Below are 25,568 nucleotides of genomic sequence, written 5' to 3' on the forward strand. Positions count from 1 at the left end.
TATAGAAAGGGTGGAAACTGAATGGAAGCAAATGAGACAAATATTCTTCAGATGAAACAGTCTATATGACCATGAAACCAGGACAGGGACGCGCTAAATGTCTTTACATTTGAATGTTGAACTATTTCAGGGTTTTTAATTTTTTTTTTTTTTTCTCTTTCTAAGCAATGTCTGCAGAACAGAGAAGTTTTCCAAATATAAGCACTTTTGCTTTTACTGAGTTTATATTTTCAAAATGGTTGTTTGTTTGGCCTTGAATAAACAAGCCTCCAAAACACTGTGTTGGGCAATCTTGGCCACTAATGTGTGTGATGTAGGTATTTATGTGTGTGTCCAACCCTGTTCAGACTGACTGAATTTTGGTGTCAGGCAAGGAAATATAAAACGTTTGCAGTCTGTGAGAGTCTGGGCTTGGCAGGCTTCTGGAGCCCAGCACAGATCTGCCCTTGACTCAGCAGCAAGTGTCAGACCTTGAGGAGGACGCAGAAGAGGGGAAGTCCAGCTTGGCTCCGAGACTGATAAGTGGCACCATTTTAGCACTTGACACGAAAATAGAGACCGACATCCAGGACCTGAGTGTCACTTGTCTCTTCTTAGTCACCCCAGGTTGTGGAGAGTGGGAACAGGCAAAGGAAGGAAAGAGAAGTGCTGATTGCCTTTTGGCGGGAGCAAAGGGCCTGCTGAGGGTTGCCTCCAGAAGCAGCGTTTCTTTTGGACTCGGGGTGCCCCTTTGTGATGGCTACCTGGGTTTGAAGGACTAAGTTTCCTCATTCCAGGAGGTGATAGATGCTGGGCAGAGCTGCTGAAAGAAAAGAAATGCCCCTGTGACAGAGGCATGGCCAGGCTCTGGCATGTCAGGAGGGAGTTACCAGGGAGAGAGTGGCTCCAGGCACCAACTGACCAAGAAAGACGAGAGACGAAGTTTTAATAATAAGGCACTGCCCATGCTTTTGGGGCACCCAGAGGGTCTCTGTAACCCATTATGGATTCCACATGGTTTGGGGACTGAATGCTTTGTGGCTATGCAGCACTCAAGAGGCTGCACCAGGGATTGCCAGCTGGGAAAGACGCGTGTACGCGATGTGGATCTCAGGAAAGAAAGCAGCATGGAGGAGGATCGGTGCTGTCTATGTGATGGGAACACCTGCAGACACCTGATGGGAGAGCTGTGGGTCTCAACCCTCTGTAATTTGTCCTGGGGCCTGAAGTGACAGAAAAGTTGGTCTCTACTGGTGTACAGCATCCAAAATGCTCTGCTTGAACTAAGTACTAAAAGTGGAAGTATTGCAAAAGATGCTGGTGCAGACAGGGAAGGAGAACAGGGCTAGAAAGGAAGCCACGATGCAATTAGCCCTGTGGCTGCGGCATCTGGAGTTGTGTTTTGGCTTCTTGATTTCCAGAGAAGAGGATGTGTGAGGCTGAAGGACCAAGTCCATTTCCATTCTGTTTCGGTGCCATTCTGGCTGCTAGCATGAGGCTCTGGACATGCACACTGAGATCCAATTTCTGTGCTCCAAAAGCTTTCAAATGAATTTAATTTTCATTAAAACAGGACACCCTGAAGAGTCACTGCTGGAAGTCCTTTAATCTGTAGCAAACAAAAACCAGATGTCTCTGTGTGCATTATTTACTTTATGTCCTTTCTACACTGACCCTGGTGCACCTCGTAGAGACTCGTCTCTTTCTCTGTGTTAAATGCTGCTGCTTCCATCTGCCCCTTGATAGGGAGGCCAGTAGCTCTGCTTTTTATGCAAAAAAAAGAACATCTCAAGGTTTTCTTGAGTCAACTTTTTTCCTCGTGCCACTACCTTTCTTTTGACAACTTCTGTGGAAGTCTGTGTGTTAGCAGCTTAGGGTTTGAATGCAGAGAAGGCTTGTGGTGAATAAAGCAGAAGTAAATTAAAGCAAAGACATGAAATGGGCTGTGCTGGTACAGCTGCTGCCGCCGCATGATTTGGAAAGGGCCTATGTCATTGTTGAGAACTTTGATTTCTTTACCACAGCCCTTGTCCAGGACTGCATTTTCTAAAGTTTGCTGTTGCACTGTCCCACGTCCCAAGAGCTCTCTCACAAGATTTGCAGGAGGTGACAGGCACTGAGCTGCATTAAATAAATATTAAGTATTTATATACTGCTCTAAGTACTTCTGTTTTCCATATCTCTGCCTTTTCCATTTCTACTATCTGTGGTTAACAGGTGTATAGGTTCTTGGTGTCTTTGAAAGGATACTCAACACATATTTGCCAGCTCAGGTATTTTTGGGCGTGTTCCAACGTTGTCTGGGCAATCCTGTAGTACTATGCGTAGCATCCCACACAGCATTCACCGGCCTAAGTGCTGGTCTGAGTAGCCAATCCAGCTTTTGGATATTAAAAAAGGGACGGAAAAAAGGACTTGCTTATGAAAATTGTAAATGTCTAGAATTTATTGCTGACAGTAACTTACTTGCATTTTCCAATTTGATAAGCTGAAAATGTCTTACTCCACTATGGCAAGAAACCTAACCAGCTGTTGTGCAAAGAAAGGTCTTAAAATTAAATAGGCAATGTAGAAAAGAAGGGAAGGATATGCATGAAATTCTGAAAACAGCTTATTCTCTATTGAAATAAAAATATGTAGCACTCATCCAGCTCAGCTCAGATATTCTTACATTACATATTTAACATCAACAAAGATTAATATTCCAATTCTGAATGCGGGGAAGCGGGGGTTTTTTCCATTCCCATTGCTCATTCTCATGAATGAGCAACAGTTGAATTTATGCAATTTCTACCCCATGTTCCAGATGAGTAAATTTTGGGACTGTAATATCAGCGTGTCCCTAGAGGAAAGGGTGTAAAATTTTGAAGAAAGGAGCCATTTACAGTGATCGCTGTGTGGGAAAGTGGTTAAGGATAAATAATACAACAGCTCCAAAGGGAATTGCGCAAGAGCCTGGAAACACCAGTTTTTTGAGAGGATTTGAACACTGGGGAATTTCCAGAGTAAAACAGCAGTGAAAGATGAGCAGGGAAAAAGAAAATGACAGAAAACGAACTCCAGAAGACTGGCTTTCTCCTCTCCTGCATGCTGCTCCTCCGCTTCCTGGTGAAGAAAGCAAACTCTTCCTTGTGTTCTTGCAAGAAAAGGGTTGTTTCACAGGAGCTGCCAGGGCCACGCAGGAGGAAGGGATGTCATTGCGAAGCAATGCTGCTGTCCCTGGGAGCAAGACAGAGCTAGGAGCCTACATCTGTAGTTGCACAATCAGCAATAGCCCGCTTTTTTTTGCACCAGGACGTGGCAAGGGCTGTTCGTGGAGCTCCTTTTTCTCCTTCTGTCAGCCGCTCCATTGCTTTGCGTGTGAAACACATGAGGATCATAGCGGCAGTTAAGAACCTGCTCTTCTCCCCTTCCCTTGCACAGAAAGTCAGCTTGCACTGCGTTTGCTCATGTGCTGGTTCTCGTGAGATCCTTATTGGCTTGCAGCACTCACACATCTGGTTTGTATTTCCAGGGCTTATCCTTCCCGAAGAGCTGGAAGTGCAGCAGGTGGAGAGGGCAGCGGTGCTGAGTGCTTAGGCTGTGTTTAAGCTGGGATGCATGAAAGGACAAAGGCAAGTGTGAGTGAGTCTCTCCAGCAGCTTGTGCCTTCCCAGAGGCACGCCCTGGTCCCTTCCTACCCTTTCTGCACCAGCTGCACTGGTTCTCCCTCCCTGCCCCTTCCAGCACCAGCTCTGATGCTGGTGGATGTCACTGGATTCCAGCGAGGTGGTAGGAAACTGCAAAGCTCTGGTGAGGATGCGGTGTGTGTGCTCTCGTTTCTCAGAAGGAGCTGCGGGGACAGGCAGAGAAGGGGCCTGCTGTCCCCAGAGGAAACTGGGATCTGTTTCGCTCCATTTTTTCTCTGATTGAGCATTCCTTCTCCTTTTGGAGAGGAGATGAAATCCAGATGCTAGTCCTGCTCTTGATTCCTGATGCAAAAATTTCAATGTGATTAAGCACTTTGGAAAGGCTCACTGTGTGCAGCAGTACAGCTCTGTCATTTACCTGGGAATCCCAGAAAAGCCTGGTCTCATTTTCTTTTCAGTTCTCATTTAGGGGATTTTTAAGAAATATTTCCCCTCCTTGCTCCTCTTTCTGAGAGGATGAGGTTGTTTTCAGATGGTCTCTTAAGACAAAAGTCCCTATTGTTTCTATATACTCTTAACTAACATCAAGGACTTAAAAAAAAAAAAGCAAAAAAAAAAAAGCTGTACCAGCTGCACAAACAGCCCAATGCAGACGTAGCATCACAGTTGCTTGGGGCTCAGTATGTGCAGCCTACGGAGTGTTTGCCCGCTATTTTTCTCCTGCCTGGTGTTAGCACGTATGGGCTGCCTGTGTGAGGCAGGAGCATGGACCAGGGACCCGGAGCGTGGGGGGCTGGCAGGGGGTGGGAGGTGGGGGACGTTTGGTGAGGGAGAGTCCCTGCTTTGTGGAGCTGAAGTTAGGAAACAGGGTGTTAGGGGCTGGAGAAGCAGGTAGAGGGCTTGGGAGAGGACGCACAGGCAAGCGTGTGGGTTTGGCCAGCATTTAAATAATCATTTACATGTATCCCTCTCCTCCACGAAGAACAGCCCAGCCCAGCTCCAAGCCCAGGTCTTTCAGCCTCCCCTGGCACGGGTGTATTGAAACCAGAGGAGTTTCCAAAGCCTCTGTGTGAGGTTAAAGGGGACAGCTCAAGCTGACCTAAGGATTCACCACTGCCCAGGCGGGGAGGTCCCTCCGTGTTTCCCCTCTGTGCTTGTTGCACCTCCTCTCACCAGGAATCTGACTTTTACCAGGCGCCTTTCGTTCAACTCCTCCTGAGCTCCCAGGGCTCAGCTCTTATGGCAGGTTGCAGTATTTCAGGTGCTGCCTGAAAAAGAGGAGGATAACTTCCCTCGATCTGCTGACCGCACTCCTGAAGGAGTCCAGTACCTGCCGGCCAGGCTCGCAGCGTGAGCGTGTCGTGGCACGTGGTCAGCCTGGCTCCTGCTGCAAGCCCAGGCCCTTCACGAGAGCCTGTGCTGAGCATGGTGTTATCCTGCTGGGTGCAGACCTTTGCCCTGCTCTTTACCAAACTGCGTGAGGTTTCTGTTCAAGTCGGTCAAGGTCCCTGTGGATGATGCTCTGCTGCTCATCCTTAATTTAGCCTTAGCCAGAGATTTGCTGAGAGTGCATTTTTGTCCTCATTGTTTTCCTTTTTGACTTGGCCAACTGTATTTCAACAGCACACCTTTTTCTGAACATCCTTCTAGGGCTTTTGGCATTAAAGAGTTCAGGATTTGGGCACGTTGCTTTCTTCACTCTGTAAAGATCCCTGGCAAAATCAGGCATCAGCTTGCTCAGCTGATCTGCCTCCCTTGTGCGTCCAGAGTGGCTCGTGCTGCCTTGTGCTGCGCTCTGGGCAGGCCAAGGGAGCTCCGGGCTGCACAGGGCCCGGCGAGCAAACCCCACGCAGGGCGGCTCTTGAACCGAGCATGGCAGCGAACCACTGATTGTGGCTCACTGAGATCTTATAAAGCATATGATGGCAGCTGCATATGTTGTTACATACAGGTACATGTGCATTTAACTATAAATATGTTATTTTTAGTACTTTAAGTCAATTTAGTACTTTCATGTGAGTTAAAACCCTCCACAGATACCCTTTGGGGTCACTGCCATAATACTGTGGCCTAACACAAAGTTCAGACAGAGTTTACTGTCGGTGTCTTGGGATGCACACAATGCTCCCCTTTGTTTTCTAGTGGCCATACTTTCAGCTGCTATAGTAATTGTACTAATGAGGCTTAGTCTTTAAGAAAACTGCTGGATTTGCTCCAGAAGAGCACTCAGGAGTTAAAGACTGAATCAGAAGATTCCACTGTTAATCTAATCTCGAGCACTGCTGCACTGTTACAGAAAGAATAAAATGCTGATGCTGTGCAGTTAACTGTGCCTGGATATACTCATTGAATAAAGTTAACGGAGAAAAGTTTCCCTCGGGCAGTGGTCTGTGCCATGAGTCCCACTAAGCAGAGCCGTGCCGATAATTGACTTTCAATATGTTGACTGAACTGTAGAGTGGAGATGTTTAGGTTTGGGTTCGACAGGGCGTTTCTTTCAGACATGACTTTGTAACCAGCAGGACAGGAAGAAGAAGGCAGCAGCTCTGCCTTTAACCTAGGAAAATTCAACAAAGATGTGGGAGTCCCTAGATTCTGCTGGATCCTTTTTTCGGTTTCAGTGGTGCGAGAAATGGTGCGTGTCCTGTGACTGTCTTGTTCGAGTGCTTTCGCTTTCTTCACGCTCGCAGCTCACAAAGAGGAGTGGGAAACGTCTCCCTCACAGTGGGAAACTGCAGGTTAGGGCGGCTGAGGAAAACAGCGCCAGAGCAGTGTTGGACTGCTGGTGCGTGTCCCCTGCAGGACGGGGGTCTGCCCCCTCCCAGGCATGCATCGCTGCCCTGCTGCTGCGCTCCTCACACAGGGGCTGCCTCCATCACCCTCTAACCCTCTCAGGGCTTGTAGGAGGAATCTGTTTAACCATCCCAGCTGCAGCCTGAAGTGTGTTTTCAAGGCTTGAGCTGAAGTCCTGCCAAGTGTCTCAGCTCGAACCAGGAGAGTTGGTGCCTGGCATGCTTTGAAATTAACAGGAAAACCAAAAGCCTTGATTCAGAACGTACTTAAATGTTAATCTCCGTGGAGCATTAAGTCCATGAGTAATTTTAGAGCATGTTTCCCGTTTCTGATTTCAATAACAAAAGAAGCAGAGTTTAGTTTTCCTGAATCAGAGGAGTTTACGAGCTTAACGTTCGTCGTTAATTCTGAGAAATAACGGAGGAAAGAGAGATACGAACAAGTTCTTGTTCAGTACCAGAATTTCCGGTTTCTGAGTATCTGTTTTTCCAGATGGCTGAAAACTATACAAACTTGATTTTTGTGGGAGCAAACCCATGGCCCTCACTAAGGAAAACTTGTTTGTGTGCAAATGAAAACAGTGCGCAAAGGTTAGTGGTTCTCGGTTTCTGAAAAATTGTACTGAGACAAATGGATCATGAGCACCAACATCTGTGGAACTCACAGCCAGTCTTTTAAAAGATTTGAACAATAAATTCCCAGCATGTTGCCTATGTTGTTGTAATTTGATTATCGTATAGAGACAGCTGATATTCCTGGGTTATAAATAAACATGACTGGAGGAGGAGTCGAACGGTGTATGAAATACATCCAGTTTGGCTTTTGGTTACATGCTCTTGGAAACTTTCCTAGACTTTTGTCCAACGATTTGAAGTTAGAGTTGGGAAATGCAAAATGCACTTCGTATTTATCACAACAAGAGCTTGGTGACTGTCGACAGTGCTCTGCAAGCAAACACCGGTAAAAAGAGGCATCCTCTTGAGTATGTTGCAATGTAATTTGGAGAGTGCAAAGACAAAGGCAAAGGAGGATGCTTAGTACGCTAGCATGAGAACGCCTTATGAGTTTGGTGTGTGCTTAGGATTCTTTTGGTATATATTTTTAAAAGATGAGATGAAGAATGATAAATTGAGGGTCAGTATCTTAGTCAGCTTTTCTTTGCTGAGTAGAAATGTCTGGCTTTCTGTCCAATGATGTTCTTTTCTTCCCTTCAATCAATGGAAAGCGGCACTGAAGAAAAGGAGGCATAGAGAAAACACAATGCTGGAAATGCCATTTGTGCCACAAACCTAATTTTTGCTGCAGACAAGGCAGTAACCTTGTTTTCTTTAGTCTGGCCCCAGACTGTCATGAATCCTGCTTCAGCATAGAGGTCTCCATCTTCCTCGGAAGATGGCTCCTTGATTTGCATGTCCAACTTTATTCTGCTGAATGAAAAGCACGCATACAGCACGTGTAGATGCTGGTGCTCTTTGGGATTGTCTCCTCACCTCCAGGATCCCGAGGCTGGTTAGGAGGGCTGGCTTTCAACCAGCAACTAGCTTTCTTTTCCTCAAACGTGACTGATACCAGTCATCGTCTGAAACCCGCTTCACTGTCAGGGAAGCAGGCTCTACAGATGGTAGCTCAGTGTGTCAAGAACATGTCGGAGCTTGAGGTAAAATTACATTGGCTTAGTGCAATACAGTGCTGCCAAAACAAGCAAAGGTGCACGCTGTCCCCAGCAAGGCTGAAGGAGAAGCTCGTGGTGCCTCCAGAGCCCGCCCTGGTCCCTGTGGCCACTAGATGATGGGATTAGACTAACTGCCCCGTGTACTCTCCCCACCAACTCAGCCCGATGGCCGAGACCCTTGAACACCTCTGCAATAACCTGCCTACAAGGGGAATTTCTTCCCAACTTCTTCACTTAGTATTTAGACTCTGCTCTTAAAATCTGAGGATTTCTATCCCTTGATGATTTCTTACCCTTCAAAAGGAAGCTGTGGTGTTCATGTCAACCTTATCAATGCCTGTACTTCAGCGGTTAAATAATTTTTGAATTTGGTCTGTTGGTTGAAAATTTGGAAAAAAATGTAACAGGAGCTCAAAGATATAAAGGACAATTTAAAGATACTGTGCCTGTTTATTAGTTAATAAATGGTGATTCTGTTAATAATTACAATTCTAATCAAAATCTCCTTCAGTATATCTTAGCCTGTAAGGGTCTTTAAATACCTGAGCTCCTTCTCATGCAGCATACAAAGCCCTTCACGTTGGCAGCAGAGGACCAGAGCATCCTCGCAGTGAAGTGCCATGTGTGGAGATTTATGCCAAGGCAAACTGCGCCCCCAGACAATGACGATAAATGTGAAAGTTTTGAGAAACAAACAAACAAACAGATAAAGAGAGGTCACAGTCCTGAGCCCCAGCATGTGAACAGCTAAGCAGCCTCTCACATCGGAGGGTCAGTGCAGACTTTGTAGCATAATATGGTCAAAGTTGAGTGTTGCACCAACAAGACTGTAAAGGTTACACATTGAAAGAGAGAAGTAGGCTCAGTCTTCACTTATGTATCTAAAAGACAAATGGGTTTGCCTATGGGAGGCATCTGATCATAACCATCTCTTGGCCTTCCCAGACATGGGAGATGACACTCGCTCTTACCTTTCTTGCCTGTTCCAGGTCTCCTCTTTGGCAGCACAAGGGTAATCTTCCAGATACAGATGTTTGATGTGCTGAGTTGAAAACCGAATTTGATGGAAATTTGGAGACTGCAGTTGAATTCTCCATGGCATTTGATGAAAGCAAATGGGCAAAATCCACTTGAGCCTAGTGGTACTGAGTGGTCAGGGCTCCAGCCCTGCCATGAATTTACAGGGAAGAGCTTTCCCAAAAACACCAGAATGATGATTCTTTAAGTGTTATAGAATAATTTGTCAAAAATGCAACATGAACGTTATGTAGGGATTGAGAAATTTTACAATATCAACAATGTTTTGCAATGGGGTGACACGAAGAGTCACATTCAAGCTGTGGAGGCTTGTTACACATGCCAAGTATATCCGCCAAGTCAGGCAGAGATGTGGAGACCAAGAAATTATTCCCCAGGGACCATGGTTTTATCTTGGACAAAACCATGTATTTTTCTTGGACTGTTCTCACTTCCCCAAGATAACCTTACGGGAAGATACAACCACAAAAAAGACTGTCTAGTCTATCAAATCCATTTCTTGAGATACGATACATGAAGTAGTATTACTTAGCTATGAGATAAAGTTTAGTGGGCGCAAGTTCAAAGTCTGTACTGAAGTACAGGTGTAAATCTGCGCAGGCAAACTCCTCTTCTCCCAAACCTAGCTGGAAAGGGATCACAGATAACATCTTTTAGAAAGACAGCAGGCAGATGTGGAGGCGTATCTTTAACGTAAGAGGCTCTCAGAGAGCTAGCTGGGGCCAGTCGCCCTGCGCAGCGATTCACGCTGCGGACTGCGGCTCTGTGAGGCACCAGGTCTGGTCTCGTGCAGCAGCCGTTCACCTCCTGGGGGCTGTGGTTGCTGACCGACACGGGCTGGACCCCAGAGCCCTTGGCTCTGGTGGTTTGCAGAGGCGTGCTGTTTTCCTCAAGGTGTTCTGTTATCCTCTTTTACAGGGGATGTAAGGTGTGGACGCTGGCAAGGTTTAATGATGGAAAAGTAAATAAGCGAGGTTATAATAAACTATAGGGTAAAGTAAGAGTAAATATGAGTGTTCCAGCTTTGTATTTTGTATTTCGCTTTTACTTCTTTGAGGAGTCTTATGAAAAGAAAATACCCCAAGTCTGCAGTGCAGGATTGATGTTGTAATTTTCCCAGTGATTCACCACGTAGGCTGCCTTTGATTGGTAATTTGCTTTACGTGGCAAGAATGTGAACACAGGGAGGCTGTGTGAAGCCAAGAAGCAGATTTCACTTCGAAGTGCTCCAGCAGTGAATGCGTTAAATGTTTTCATCAGAGAGACAGAAAAAAAAAAAGGTGGTCATATGGTGGCTATGCCAGAAAAAGTTTACTTTATAAAAGAGAGTGAAAAGCCTCTCACACGTAAGAGAGCAGGAAAGACAGACTACACCGGTTCCTTTTTAGCAGTTTTTAATTTTAAAAAGACTGTAACTCTGAGTCGCAGGGGGCAGAGCGTGCTTCAGTGGGACCGACCTCCCTCCCAAAACTGCCGGGATCCCCTGCTTCCACCCTGAGCAAAGCAGGCGCCTTCGCAAAAGGAGTCAAAGCGTCCCCGCTGCCTCCAGCAGCGTAGGAATAGCCATGTCTACGGGGAAGGTCTGTTGTCTGGTGCTCCTGACCCTAGGGGTGCTGGCGGCGGTTGTTGTGCTCGTGATCATCCTGACTCAACCCAAGTGTGGTCCTCAGCACTACCTGCACGGTGCCGTGGCTGCTGACACTGAGACCTGCTCTGTCATCGGCCGGTATGTACATGGACCTCTCGGTTTTTCAGGTTACATGTCGCGTATGTCGTGGGCTCAGACGGACAGACAGTACATGTACTAACTACAGGAGTGAGCTGGTTTCTGCCCCGTCCCTGCTTCTGGGGCTGAGCAGCAGTGCTGCTCCCTGAGTGCTCTCCGTCCGCAGTGGAGCAGCTCAGAGAGCAGATGGAGCCCTGCCTCGGTGGTTGATGCTTATTTTCATTATCCAATGTCACAAAAATTTGCAGCTTTGCAAATACTTGGCCTTTTGGAAGGTACAAATATAAATGCAAGGTTGTTTTTAAGTGGGGAAGCAGGAAATTAACTGCTTACTTCATGGTGGAAAGTCTGTCAGGTAAGTGGCTTAGAAATAAATGAAGGAAGAAGCGAGGGGAGCTAGCAGAGAGCTGCAGCTGGGCTTCGGCAGAGGCAAGGAAGGCAGGCAGGCTGAGAGGGTAAGGGGACCGCGCATCCCAGCCTTTAGGTGTGTGTTTCTGGAGTGAAGCCTGCAGCAGGTGGGTCTGCTATCAAGAAAGACACTCTGTATTGTAAAGCAAAGAGCAGATTTAATTGAAATTCAGCCAAGACAGTATAAGTAGAAAAGACATATCACTTCGAAGGGAAGATGTAGGTTTAAAAAAATTCTCTAGCTGCCCAGGTTGTAACACTTCAGTTTGTGCAACAACTTCTCTCTCAAACATTTTGACTCTTATGTTATTATTTTACTATTACTTCAATTCTTAAATGCTTGTATACATGAAAGTAGAGGGGTGGAACTTCACAAGCTACCTGTGATGCTGGATGCTCCAGCAATGGATGCTGGAGCTGTGTGCTCTATCTTGTGGCTAAGATAAGCCGTGGTGCCATTACGCCATGCTTGCCATGTCGCACCTGTGGTTCTTGCAGTATTTGTGAGTAGTTGGAGAAAATGTGCTGTGGCTGCACGTATGCCAAGGAATGGGATGGGATTTTTTAATGCTAAGCCGCAGGTTACTTCTTCAGAGGGTAGAAGAAGTATCTTTTATATCAGTGTTAATGGAAATGGAGGAAAATATGTTATTGGATTACCCAAAGAATCTGCTGGGGAAACCACAGCGCTTGTTTTGCAGCTATTGTAATTTTTAACTTGAAGTGGTGTAGAATCAGCTGGAAGGCACTGCAGTGAGAGCCACAGAAATCTGTGATCAGGTTGACAACTGAGAAGCTTTGGCTGGCTGCTGCTGCTGGGCTGTCATCTGTTTCCTTCCCTTCTCTCCGCAAGGAGCTCCACCTGCTTCCATAGCCTCGACCATTGCTGTAGCTGCGCCTCCAGCGCACTTGCTGACAGGGGCTATGGTGTCCCTCCAGTCTGACAGACCACCTTAGATTTCCTACAAATAGTTTGCCAATGATCCCCACAAAATTCTGCCCTTGCTCCAACTTCTCATCACGCATTTTTCCCCCTTTTCCCCAGCCTGGGGCATCTGCACATCGTGTCCTGCTGCTCCAAATGGATCAGCTCTCTCCTCCGGCCCTGCCAAGCCCCCTGGAGCTCCCCAGCCAACTATTCTCCTCCTTCACCTTGGCTCGACACCACTCACCCTCTGCCTGGTGGTTAGCTCTACTCCCCTACTGCCGCATGCTGTCTGCTGCTTTTCCCAGGATCCTTCGCCTCCAGCCATTCTTGGAAACTTTGTGCTCATTTCATGCTGTCCTTATACCAAAATCCTCTGTTGTTTCCCCATCTTGAGCTGTCTGCTCATGTTCTTGCAATAGATCATAATAAAACGGTTTATAAAAATGTTAATCTGCCACGGGGCTTGTGATCAGAAGCTTTGTGTAATGTTTGCCCTTTTCTTTGTCAGTGTCCCGCTTCTCTCTTTGTCCCTGCTGGCCCACAGTGGTAGTTTGTAAGGAAGGAACATTTTTTCTTTGGGAGAAGCTTACTGCGTGCTCTGTACTGCACGTGATCGTGTTCATTTTCTCCCAGACATTTCTGTGATGTTATATCTGTATGTCACATTTTAGCTCTTAGCTATTAGGACATGAGAGTCACCACTAAATTAATTCTCATAGCAGTCTGGGAAGTGAGAAAATGATGTTATCTCATGGTGATAAACCATGGTTTAACCCCATCCGGCAACTAAGCAGCACCCAGCCGCTCGCTCACTCTTCCCCAGTGGGATGGGGGAGAGAACTGGAAGGGTAGAAGTGAGAAAACTCGTGGCTCAAGGTAAAGACAGTTTAATAGGTGAAGCAAAAGCCATGCACGCAAGCAAAGCAAAACAAGGAATTCATTCACTGCTTCCCATGGGCAGGCAGGTGCTCAGCCATCCCCAGGAAAGCAGGGCTCCATCACGTGCAAGGGTGACTTGGGAAGACAAACGCCATCGCTCTGAATGCCCCCCGCTTCCTTCTTCGTCCCCCAGCTTTCTATGCCGAGCATGACTTCATACAGTACGGAATAGCCCTTCGGTCAGTTGGGGTCGGCTGTCCTGGCTGTGTCCTGCTTGGATGCCACATCAGAGTCACTTTGACCAGGGTCTCTGCCTTCCAGAGCAGTCTGCGCTGCTTGGGGTACACCTCTCGCTGACCTCCTGTGTGGCTGTGCAGGGGGAGGGCTTCCTCGAGCCTCACCCACAGGTCTTGATGGGAGCACCAGGAGCTGAGGAGCACACAGCAGCCTCCTGTCTAATCTTTGCTGAACAAGATTTTAGCAGCCCATAGGAATCTTGTCACGGCAGTAGCAATAAACTCCAATTTCTCGTAGTAGTCTTAGCCATTCGGCCCTGAGGTCCCCACCTGTGAGCTGCCACTTCCTTTGCCCCTTAACTTCAGCAGCAAAGTGAGAGCTGGGTGAGCCAAGCATCCCCTGATGCACAACGCTAACTGCTTCCCAGCCAGGCACCTGAGTGTTTCTGACATTACAACAACGCTGTTGACTTCTGCGGTTCAAAAATAATTAAACTCCCAAAATCATGAGACTTAGGAGAGAGGAAACAAGAAGAAACAGTTTATCTTGGGATTTTCTTTTTCTTACTAAGGGCTGTATTTAGGTCTTTTTCTGCAGTTATGCAAACATTTGCAAATTTTTACACTGGCTGCTTGGACTTGGAATGACGTAAAGAGTTGAGGAGTTAGGTGAGCAGTCATGAATGGCGAGATGCCCAACGGCACAAGAGCTGAGACCTGTACTGCTGCTCCCGAGGCCCTGCTGGGCCCTTTGCTGCCCGTGCCGCCGCTCTCTCTGACGCCTAACGGCTGCCTCACCCCCAGCTCTGTGGCTGCTCCCCTCGGCACGTACCCATCTCCCTGTGCTGGTGTTTGAGCCTGCGCAGTCACTACTTCTGGTCTTCCCATCCTACCAACACAGCACCCTCTCCCCTGCTCCCAAATTGCTCAACCTTACGGGCTTTCTTCTGCCCACAGCTCAGCCACCTCGCTCCTCTCACTCTCCTCAGTGCTTGAGGCAGCCCATGGCCGCTCTCCTTGCTCATGGTCCAGCCTGGGGAGCACTGGGTACTAAGGATAATAATTGCCTTGTTTTTTCCGTGCTCCAAAGCCATGGCTGTTACCAGATGCAGTTTTTTCGAGGAAGCTGTGCTTAACCTCTGCAGCTCAGGGTTGGAACGGGCTCAGTTCCGCTCTCATTGCTTAGAAATCACAGGAGAATGAATCTACCAAAACTGGTTAATTCACTGATGACCACACATGTATGCATTTTTGTGTATGTGAAAATAAGTTCAAAAATTGTATGATCAATATGATCAAAATTTTTCATGACTGGTTTGTTTGGGTTTTTTTCCCAAAGCAAACAACTTGGCCACATCAGAGTGAATTGTTTGAACTGGAGGCAGACTACGTCTTTGGCTTGGTACTGGCACACTGCAGAGCCTCCTAACAAATTTTCTAGAAGAGTTTAAAACAAGTACAATAAGGCAAAAAACCCAAATTTCCTCACTCTAATTTTTTGGTCATTGCTGAATGCTTTTAGTGGAAACGTACAAAAAGGAAAAGAGCGACCTCCACAGCACCACGGGAAAAAACTAGGCTTGGTGGCTTCGGTATGGCAGCGCTACAATCAAATGAGACCCACATGTTGTACTTGAACCTGTCAGCCTGCCTGCCTGCCGCCCTGGTGAGAGCGGGAGTCCTCGCAAGCAGCCCTAAAGGCGCAGCGCAGCGAGATTCCGCAGGGCCTGTGTGTCCCCGCGCTCCCCCGTGACCCCGCAGCCCCTCTCTGCTGGGACCCTGGGCTGCCCCCGCAGCCCCCTTCATCCTGCGAAGCCCCCGCGCTCCTGGCACCCCGCGCAGGGGATGCTCGGAGAGCCGCCGGTGCCGGGTGGGCATGAAACCAGTCACACTGGTCGGGTGCCTAAAGCCTTAGAAGCTGAAAGCAGCATCCAATCTCTGACCTGCTTATACGTTTTATTCTTTAATTAAAAAATCTTGTTTCCTTAAAAAAAAAAAAAAAACAAACCACATGCTCTGTGAGTTGTCATTAGCAGTAATGACATTCCTGGGGCATTACATGATACTGTGTTGGTTTACAATGCTGCTGTTTAAGACAGTTTTTGTGTGCTCCTAATAGAACTTTAAATTTAACTTATTGAGAATAACTGAGCAGAACCTCTTGCCCAAAGAGCAATCTTGTCTTTTAACAAGTGGGTTGGTGGGTTGGGGAAAACACCTCAGGGCCTTTGGGTTTCCCTCACTGCTGTGAAGGAACTGTGTAGCTCTGCAATGCATTAGTCCAAGCAGGAGATGGGGGACAGGCTCACGGCCCCTGTTTGCCGCTCTTTCTTTTTAGCTGTGCTCAGCTGTCATCTCAGGCTTGGGTTTCCCAGCTCTGGAGATGGTGTTTGTACGTTCTGGGGCTGTGTAAGGTTGGACTTTCTGAAGTCTTTATGCAGCTCTTTGGCTCCCTGCCAAAAGTGGCTCCTCTCAGCACACCCCCAGCGTGCCATCATCCTTGTTGGCAAGTCCTGGGCCAGACTTGCTCTTGGCCATCAGTGCCCAGTTCTCAGTGGTGAACAAGGTCGGGTCTTTTGCTGCGAATGGTTTTACTGCTGGAGACTGGGGACTGAAAGCAATATTGTGCAGCTGTCTGGTCCAGACAGGGGCCCTGTGCTGGAAGAAAACTTGTCCCTGAATGACGTGAAACACTTTGATGAAGAGGGATGGGAGGCTAAAAGGAGAGTCAGAGCAGTTTTTAACACAAGGATGTGGATTTGGTACCAAAGTCCACCTCAGTAATTTGTCCTCATGTCAGGAAGCCATGAGGAGACGGGAGGTGATTGCCCTGGCAGTGAGCAGTACCCAAACTTCACCTCCAGCTCTGAGCCACTTCTTCCCTCCTGGCCATGGAAGAGGCTTTTTCCATCAGCCATGCAAAAAGCTTTACGTTCCCCACCAATGTGCTGTTTGAGCTCTGCCAGCCACTGCTCTGCACCCATTTGTTTCCCAAACAGCAGAAGCAAGAGCCAACATAAGGCCAGGGAGAGATTTAGGAAAAATGCTCATTCCCAGCAATGGGATTCGTGGGATTCACCGCAGCGAGGCGAGCTGACCTGACCTGGCCCAGCAGCCATCTCTGATCGCACTTCTCCAGTGCAGCCTAGCATAAACCCTGGGAACTGGCTTTTCCTGAAACGAACGCCTGCCTGGGGGACAGGGTGGTGGGGAGGGTGAGAGTTTAATGGTCAGAAAATGTCTGCGGTCCTGGGAAGCTCAGTTCTAGGAAGAGAATCTGCTGCAAAAATCCTTTTCAGTGATGGCTCAGCAGCATTTCTGAAGAATGTTTCTATCCCAAAGGATTTTCTTTCTTGTTCTTGTACTTTAACAGTTTTAAATCTGGCAGCTGACCCTTTTTTACAGAAAGAGCTGTTGCAGTTGCTCTTCATAAACCTTAAGCAGGCAGCTCCTATATAGTGGGGGCTCTCCTCCCAGCCCCCAGCTTTCTTTAGCAGAAAAAAAAAATCAATATAATTTAATATCTCAGCATTTCCAGTGTATTTAAAATGGCTTCAGGGCTCCTTCTAGCCCAGGGCAGAACAGCAGACGTGTTCTGCAGCCCAGCACAGCCCATCTTTGCTGTGAGGACTGTGTGAGCAACGTGCCTTCCTGGAAGGGTGAATCCCTGTTTTGCTGCTGCTGGAATGAGACTTGGTTGTTAACATCCTCTTCTGCTCCTGACTTTAAGGAAATTCCATTAACGGCGAAACCCTAAAGCTGAAACTCAGTGGCAGGAAGGATATAGGACAAAACATGTTGTTATCAGATTTTGTCAGCTGTAGCACTAAGATGTCTCTAGAGAGACCTGGAAAGGTACCACACTGTGCTTGAGGGGTCATGTGTCTCTCCAGGGTTTTGCATTATAATTAAGCTAGCTGTAGCAGAGATCCATATAAAGGAGCAACCGAATGGGACAGGGCGTACTCTGAGAGTCTAGCTAGCTAATGAAGAGGTAATGGCCCTAAATTCCCCAGGCATCACTTCCAAGGAAGTGGCAGGGCTCTGGCTGAAAGCGGGTGAGCCAGGCGTGGGGAGCCGAGTGTGACAGACCAAGAGCCAGCTCAGAGAGTGTTTTTTGTTGTGTTTCAGTGCTGCCTGTGTGTGTACGTGTGCTGCCTCGTAGCCCGTAATCCGGGGGCTCTGAGGAGCACTGTCCCAGGCCACTGCAGTGGTCCTTCTCCCCTCCTTCCCAACTTTCTAACATGCTTCCTGGGCCTTCTGCAGGGGTAACTCAGTTTCTCATGAAGCCCTCGTGTCCTCCCCTTCTACTGTTAGCAATTAAAAAGCTTCAGTTTCAGAGAAACACCACCCAGGGACATTCGTGTGGCGAGAGTCTTACCCGTGCTGCAAGGAGATGAATGGGCAAGCCTGAGCCTCAGTCTCCATTTTCAGAGCTACAGGCAGGGAGCAGCTTGCTGCCAGGAGGCTAAGAGCCATGCAGACCCCAAACAGAAAGCCCGCTGGTTCCCTACCATTTCTTTTCTCCCCACTTGCCCACATGCCATTTCCTTCCAGGCAGTGGTTCCAAAGGCACTTACAGAAACGAAGGAAAGCCTCAATCAGCGTGCCTGCTGGCAGCATCCCGGTCCCAGCCCCAGCAGGTCCCAGCCCCATCAATGGGCGTAAAATAAACAGCAGTCCTCATGCGTGCTCTGCGTTTCTGTCGCAGCCGCTGGGAGCAGTTGCGCTCCAGTTAATGAACGGTGCCACTTTCCCTTCTGGCTTAGCCTTATCTGAGCAACATCCCAACCCAAACAGTCAGAAACCTTCCTAGCAAATACCAGCGCTGGCGACTGGCGGCTGTGCAAGGAAACCCCGCTCCACCGCCTTTCCACTGCAAGGAAAAGATTTTTTTTACAGCTGTGCTTGAAGGAAGCATTTGTTGAGACATGTTTCTCTAGCAGAAGCTCATTGCTGTTAACAGCATGAGGCTGCCTTAATGCCTGTGTGTTCTTTGGTGTGGCTGTGCCTAGGTAGAAACAGTTGAGGGTTTTTTTTCCGTTTGATTCTTTTTTGTTTGGTTGTGTTTTTTTTTTGCCTTCGGGGATACAGGGAGGGGGTGGGATTTTTGTGCTAATATCACGTAAGCGCAGGAAGGCACAGTGTAGGAGCAATGAAGTAAGGCCTGAATTTTGTGCTGACATGCTAAGTCTCAGGATTTTGCGTCACGTGGACCCATCATTCCTGCTTCAGTGGCCCTGTCCTGTTGACCAGCGTATGCCTTTTTGTTGGGAACGGTGGGTGAGGAGCTAGAAATCAGTTGTTTTGTTCCCAGCATGTGGAAAGCTCTCTCCTCTGCCCAGAGCATCCTCCTCCTCGTCTGGGGGCTCCTTGCTGTCCCTTTTTGTCAACAGCATTTGTGAGCAGCTGCAGTTCTCTCTGCCCCGTCACTCTGCCCAGAGGAAGACCAGCCTCGCACAGGTCTGGCCCCTGGCCGCTCTTTCCTCCTGCAGACTCACTCTTCTTTCCCACTAATTTTTCTTTCTCACTCCCTAAAAGGAAGGCACCTTTCTGCGCTCTCACACTCCACACTGCTGCCAATAGGTTTCTCCAACTGCTAGATGCTCTTGTCAAGCTGGGGCTGCCCTGCAAGTGCCCCAGGGAGACATTTTCATGTATCTCCTCCATTCCATCATCCCTGGATTTTAACATTGTCTTTTTTCCTCCGTTTCCACTGCAGGGACATCCTGAAAAGCGGAGGCACAGCTGTGGATGCTGCCATTGCTGGCTTGATCTGCACCTCGGTGATGAACCCTCAGAGTTCGGGCCTGGGTGGTGGGGTCATATTTACCATCTACAATGCCAGCACAGGTATGGACCAGCCCTGGCCTCTCCACGGTGCCCCATCTCGCTGCAGACACCCAGCTACTGTGGAGAAGTCAGACTCCTTCATGTTCTTTAGAGCAATTTTTTGAATATAAAAGCTGTGCCCTCTGATCACAAACCATGCTTTTGCATCTGTTACAGGGAGTGCATCTTTTCACAGCAAGAACATGTGGCGGCAAGAGGAAGGAGCTCCGGATTTAAAATGAACTAACTTTGCCTCTCCTTCCCCCTCCAAAGCAATCCCAAATTATATTTCAAGGTCACGTAGCTGACAGTACAGCAAGGTGTGAGCGGTGCTGTCTGAGCTGCCGCTGGGCTGCCATGGGCGCAGATGGGAGCAGAGTGAGGCGTGCGTGCTGACAATGAGCGCAGCAACGTGGGGCTCAGCTGAGCCCTTGGGCTGGGACTTCGGGGGCTTATCCTGCATCAGCGCTCAGGCAGCGCCTGCCGACACGGGAGCATCGCACGCTGCCCTCGCTGGCGTGGGTAGGACTCCCTGCAGCGGCGGTGAGACTGCCTGTCCCAGGAGACGATCTTCCCTTCAGAAGTGTAAATCTAGCAACCTTCAGGGCCTGCTGGGAAGCCCTTCTGTGTTTGACTTAACCCCTGGTGTTGCGTTCTTGCTTTTATGTTTTTTTATTAACTGCCTTGGCTCCCAAAAGCCCCCAGAGCTTTTAGATCTAAATAGTAAAATCAACAATGAACACAATAACAGTATTGTAGTTTTAGAAGCCCCGCCAAGTAGTCTCACAGAGTCACGAGTCTGGAAATGCTTGGGCGTATCTTATGCAATAGCACAATTTGGCAAAACACCTATATTTTTCTTTTTTCCTTTTTGGCAGAGCAGTGTAACTGTGTCTCCTATCAACAGTCCTCTTCTGCTACCTGAATTAGCCAGCTGCACAGAGGCACACGAGCCCATGCGCGGCTCGGGCGCTTGGCACGCTGGGCAGCACCCTGGGCCCCTGCAGCGCAGCTGGCTCTGTGGACTGTGACAGGAAAAGAGAAATACAAGGCAGAGAAGGAGGCTCTAATAGGCTAGGCCTGAAACACGAGTGTAAACAAGTGTGTTTTGGGGTTTTGTGTGTTTTGTTTTGGTGGTTTTTTTCGAGCTTCGTGATACACAGAGGGTCTTTAAGTATCCCCATCCTGCTTACAAACATGGTGGACGTGCCTCACCATCACTTGGAAAATGGCCCACCAAGGAGCATGAGGCTCGTGTTATGTCTCTGACGTGTCCCACCTGTAGAGGAGGTGCAGGAACCTGCAAATCAGATGTGAAGCAGCACGTCCCAGCCCATGTCCCAGGCTCAAGAGCCCTGGGAGGGACCTTAACTGGCTGGAGATAGGCCCTGGCCGTGTCCCTGTACCTTCATTGCCTCTAGGTAGGCACTGCTTGGTTTGCTGTAAATAAAAGCATGGGAGCAAACGACAGCGTGCGCCGACTGCAGCCTGACCCCGCAAGTGTGCTTGACACATTTGGCAAGAGGCTTCAGGGCAGTTCAGCACGGTGCCGCGGGCTCTGGGCTAGCAGCCTGTGCGGTGCTCACAGCTGGCTGGTGTGATGCTCACCTGCTTCAGGAGGATGATGTTATGCATTTCCCCCTTCTCCTTTCTAGGAACAGTCGAGGTGATCAACGCCCGCGAGACAGTCCCACGAGTGTTTCCGCAAGATTTGTTGTCTGGCTGTGCTACTGGTTCCTCCATTGGTAAGGACGCAGACTGGGCCTGTGTGCCCTCCTGGTGTGCAGTGCACAAAGCTCGGGGGGGGGGGGGAACTGAGGACCGTGCTGACTTCATCTGAAGTTCTGTGTAATTGCTCACACTTCCTGGATTGATTTTTGCAAGAGTAAGAAAAAATACTAGGTCCATAAAATTCCTGCTTTGTAGTAACATTGGCAACTTGACCAGTCAGGGGGTGGGGAGCAGAGCATGAGGAGAAATCACTTTGTCGTTTCTCTTTATAGTAAGTCTGCATTTCAAGACCGGATTTCCAAAACCACTCATTTCCCAGCAGGTCTTACAGAGAAAAATAAGGTCAATAGCTGCTCAGACTTTCTGGAAATGAAAGAAATCAATCTAGTGCACTTGCCAATGTCTTTGCATTGGGGAAGCAACCTGGCAGCATCGGGAGCTGGGCTCCAGCTTAGCTCAGCTAGCACCTCGCTCCCATCTGAGGAGGCTCCACGTCCATTTGCTGTTACTGGTTTGGCAACAGGCACTCTTGCTTTAGCAGCACGTCTCTCCACATTTCTTGCTGCATTCATTCTCCTTCCCTAGCACATTCTCTTTTGGGGCCTGTCCTAATTCCTGGAGGAGCTGTTCTCATCCTTGCAAGAAGAGCCTGAAAAGGAATCAGGAACAACTCTGGTTGTTGGAGGTCTCTGCTCCAACTCCTGCTCCAAGCAGGGTGATGGCAGAGTTAGCTCAGGCTGCTCAGGGCCTGGCCTGTCACATTTTTTAACTTCTCCAAAGATGGAGAGTTTCACAGCTTCGCTTGTTCTAGTGTTTGACCAGGCTCTGTACGACCGCTTTTTCTTTTGTGTCCAGCTGCCATCTCCCTTGCTGCAACATGTGCCTGTTGCCTCTTGTGCTGTCACCGTGCATCTCTGAGTCTGGCTCCAGCTTCTCTACACCCCTTTTATTAGGTAGCGGAAGAAATATATGAACAGAAAAAGGAAAGAAAAAAACCCAAGCCTGCTTGTAGAAGCCTTAGTCCTGCCTGTACAAATCCACACTGCCATTGCAGTGCTTTCAGAGAGGTGAAACCCACAGGCCAGTGACTTACTGGTTGTCACACTGCTGGTCTGCTCTTCAGGTTCCCGCTGGATTGCTGTACCAGGAGAACTTCGTGGGTATGAAGAAGCCCATAAGCGATATGGCCGCTTACCGTGGAAAGCCCTGTTTGAACCAACCATCAAGCTCCTTTCAGAGCCACTTGTCATTTCCCCGGTTATGGCCAAAATAATGCATCACCCAAAATTCTCCAGTCCAGGAAAAAAACTGTGGTAAGACCCATGAATTAAATTGCAATGTTCCCTCAGCTTCAGACCCTTCCTCCGACATGCTGACATGGAGCACAGGCTGCTGCTGCAGCTTCTGCTCAGTAAATACTTGCTATGGAGAGGGAGGGAATAACACAACTGGTTTTTTAAAAACGTTTTTTCTGTCCGCAACTTTTTTTTTTTTTTGTAATTTAGAGTGTCTTGGCACAGTAAAACTGTCTGCTAAGCAGATCTGCTCCTGAGGAGGAGCTGGCTGTATGTGGCCTGCCTCCATCTGTGTGGAAATCATCCCCTGACAGCAGGGCCCAGACACTCGTTTGGAGAAGCCCCACTGACCTGAGCCAGGGTCAAAGCGTTCGGTCCCGTGGAGGAAACTTTTTGTCTGGGGAAAGAGTGCCTGGTGCTGTATGTCGCAATCAGCCGAGAAGAACTTTTCTCCGTGTAGACTGTGTGTAGCGCCGGCTTGGAAAGTACACAACATGCATAAACCAAACCAGCTTTGGGAAGGAAAACGAGGTTGGCCCCGGGGGACAGAATAAGCACATGCTGTAAACTGATGGATGTTCTTCTTTAACAGCCCACTGATATGTGACGGTCAAAGGTTTTTGAAACATGGAGAGACCTTCAGGTGGCCAGCGCTGCAGCAAACACTGCGAACTGTAGCGGAAAACGGAGCTACAGCATTTTATGAGGGACAGATAGGAAAGGCCCTGGTGGAGGACATTAGGAAGGCTGGTAGGTAACAGCTATAGTTAATACCAATAGACAGGCCTTTTCCCAGCAGTTGGCTAACAGTGAGTTGGTACCAGGGGAAAGCCAACACATGCCATTTGCTTGCCACTTGGGGTGGTGCCTGGCATGGGAAGGGGCCACCTTTCCCTAGGTCTTATAATTCAGGCCCAGAAGCAGGGCTGAGAGCCAGCTACTGCTCTGGCATTCACCCGTAGTGCTCATGCACTGGCCTCTCCAGCTCTCTTAGGCTTTGTGATGTCCTCGAGTTTGGCAGTAGATGAGGACACATGAAGACATTGCTGTGCTCGGTGGAAGAAATTTGGAGTATACAGGGATGGCTCTTTACCAGCTTTACCAAGGCTCTGATGTAGCCAGCCCATTGCACCCAGTAGAAGTTAATGTGCTAATGCCAGCTACCCATCTGGTTTTCTGTTGAAGAGTCCACTATCTCACTGGAGGACCTTCGGGCATACAAAGCAGAGGTGTCCCCAGCTCTGAACATTACCCTGAACAATCGTACCACACTGTTTTCTCCTGGACCGCCCATGGGAGGTGCTGTGCTCATGTTCATCCTCAAGGTACTGGAAGGTAAATTCCTAAGGGAAAAGGGCCAGCAAGAGGATTGCGAAGAGTGTTGCTCTAGAGCAGCAGAAAAGTAATGGGGAAAAATGGAGCTGACAAGCCAGAATGGGCCCTAAAGCAGCGGTGTGACCATGCTATGCAGCAGGATGATGAACTGGCTGATTCTTACAGTGGGTCAGCATCACCATAGCTGCTGCAAAGGCCAAAGGATACACGATTTTCCCAAGGCCTCAAGAGGAATTGAAGTCACAGCAGAAGTTTGTACTTGGTTGTTTCTGTGCCCACATTCTGCTAAAGCATAGGGAAAACTCGATAAGAACTGGGATGGGAAAAGGAGATTCCTTTCAACTTATTTTTTACAATTCTTGAAAAAACATTGCCTTGGGTCTATTAACAAAGTCATTTCATCCTGCTCCGTAGAGTATAAACTCCATGAAACGTCACTGGCGACACCCAAGGAGATGGTGGAAGCCTACCATCGCATTGCAGAGGCCCTGAAGTTTGGCAATATGCTAAAACCCTATATGAGTGACCCAGACTTCTCCAAAGCTCAGGTGAGCTGACACGCTGCATAAGGGCAGCCACAGACACCCACAGCACTGGCAGCTGCTTCTACACTGCTGCTTGACAGAGAGGGAGCAGGGAAGTCCATTGCCTGCTTTTTTTTTTTTTAAACCTGCATTGTCCCCAACTGATTTTAGCCTATGTGCTAAGCCCTCGAGCAGGCTACCTATTGCCCAGACTATCCTGCCTGCCAGCACAGTGCTACAGTACCAAGCGATGCTCTGACACCCTCCTGCTTTGCAGCCAGGGAAGGAAAGAAAATACTTAGAACTGCCAGTCAAGAGCAATGCTGCTCCGCTGGCCAAGGCAGAGGCAAGATTAAGCCATTTACTTTGTCTGCAGTTTCTGTTCAGCTGTAGGCTGTACCACTTGCCTGATAAAGGATGTGTGCACATCCTCATGCCAACGCTGAGGTGCCTCAGTACTGAGCTTGTTTCATTTTCCGTGATGAGAGTGGCCTGGGGATTCAGGCTGGGGCTGAATGCTGCTAGTGCAGGTCCCCAGGCTCTGACTATTGGGGCTGAATCCCCCAGGCTTCCTTGTGCCCAAAGACAGACATGCCTGTGCTTTGGTGACACAGGCTCAGTGTCCTTGCTGTGATTGCAGATGACTGTGGAGACCATGCTGTCTGACAAGATTGCTGAGCTTGCCAGAAGCCGAATAGATGACCGTGGTGACCATCCACTCAACCATTACAACTTGTTGGAGTCCATCTACAACCACAGATACAAAAGTAAGGGCACAAGCCACATCTCTGTGCTCGCTGCAGATGGCAGTGCCGTGTCCGCCACCAGCACCATCAACTACCCGTGAGTAGCCAAGGGGTTGGTAACCGAGTCACACAGGCCATGAATCAGGTTCACAGGGTACCTGCAAGGGTTGTTTATCAGAAATGCAAAACCTTTGGCCTTTGCAGATTTCAGCAGTCTCTTACTCGTGAATGCCTTTTTCATGCGACAGCAAAGGTCTTTGAGCATCAGCCCAAAGGCACATCACAATTCACAAAGATGTAACAACTTGCTGAGCTCTGCTGAGTTTCTGTGAGTTGGGCAAATCCCCACTTCCACTACTGACAGGGAGCTCATCTCTGGCACCCGCACGGCAGCACAAACACCTTTTGGACACCCTGGCTGGGGCAGCTGCAGGTTGGGAGGAGCCAGAGGTACCCCAGAGGGTGCCACGTTCAATTACTGTCATCCACAACAGGAGAGCACTGGTCACTGAAAGGCTACTTCTTTCCCCCCTGCAGGTTTGGCTCCTTTGTGTATTCTCACCAAACCGGGATAATTTTAAATAACGAACTCGCTGATTTCTGCATAGCAAACAGAAGCATTAAACCAGGTAAGCACGCTCACCCTCAAAATTGAACACAAGGCCAGGGGATGGGTACGCAGGCCATGCACAACTGGGCAGGGACTATCTGTAAACTGCAGGTACTCTTTCCTATCCTAGGTCTGGATGAGAGCGAGTTTGCTTCAGACTAACAGAGGATAAAGCCCCGTAGTGTGTCCTGTCTGCTCATATATGCC

At 48.5% G+C, this 25,568-nt stretch overlaps 1 protein-coding gene across 6 annotated transcripts in view; it reads left to right on the forward strand.

Annotated features, from left to right (window-relative positions):
* The window catches only part of GGT5 (gamma-glutamyltransferase 5), a 63,125-nt gene that overhangs the window by 32,330 nt on the left and 5,227 nt on the right, over nucleotides 1-25,568 (forward strand). For 5 of the 6 annotated variants that reach the window (XM_087768750.1, XM_087768747.1, XM_087768748.1 and 2 more), the window contains 8 exons: nucleotides 19,011-19,141; nucleotides 20,776-20,865; nucleotides 21,975-22,164; nucleotides 22,739-22,896; nucleotides 23,332-23,481; nucleotides 23,896-24,029; nucleotides 24,646-24,848; nucleotides 25,289-25,380. In XM_087768750.1, the coding sequence (XP_087624876.1) occupies nucleotides 19,078-19,141; nucleotides 20,776-20,865; nucleotides 21,975-22,164; nucleotides 22,739-22,896; nucleotides 23,332-23,481; nucleotides 23,896-24,029; nucleotides 24,646-24,848; nucleotides 25,289-25,380 (1,081 nt within the window). In that variant the 5' untranslated portion in view covers nucleotides 19,011-19,077. Of the gene's footprint in view, nucleotides 1-10,283; nucleotides 10,838-19,010; nucleotides 19,142-20,775; nucleotides 20,866-21,974; nucleotides 22,165-22,738; nucleotides 22,897-23,331; nucleotides 23,482-23,895; nucleotides 24,030-24,645; nucleotides 24,849-25,288; nucleotides 25,381-25,568 lie in introns of those variants that run through there. The other variant, XM_009463684.2, reaches the window with a different exon arrangement.

Source organism: Nipponia nippon, unplaced genomic scaffold, assembly GCF_047370975.1.
Source record: "Nipponia nippon isolate SJK-2023a ecotype South Korea unplaced genomic scaffold, ASM4737097v1 scaffold_30, whole genome shotgun sequence".
NCBI lineage: Eukaryota > Metazoa > Chordata > Aves > Pelecaniformes > Threskiornithidae > Nipponia > Nipponia nippon.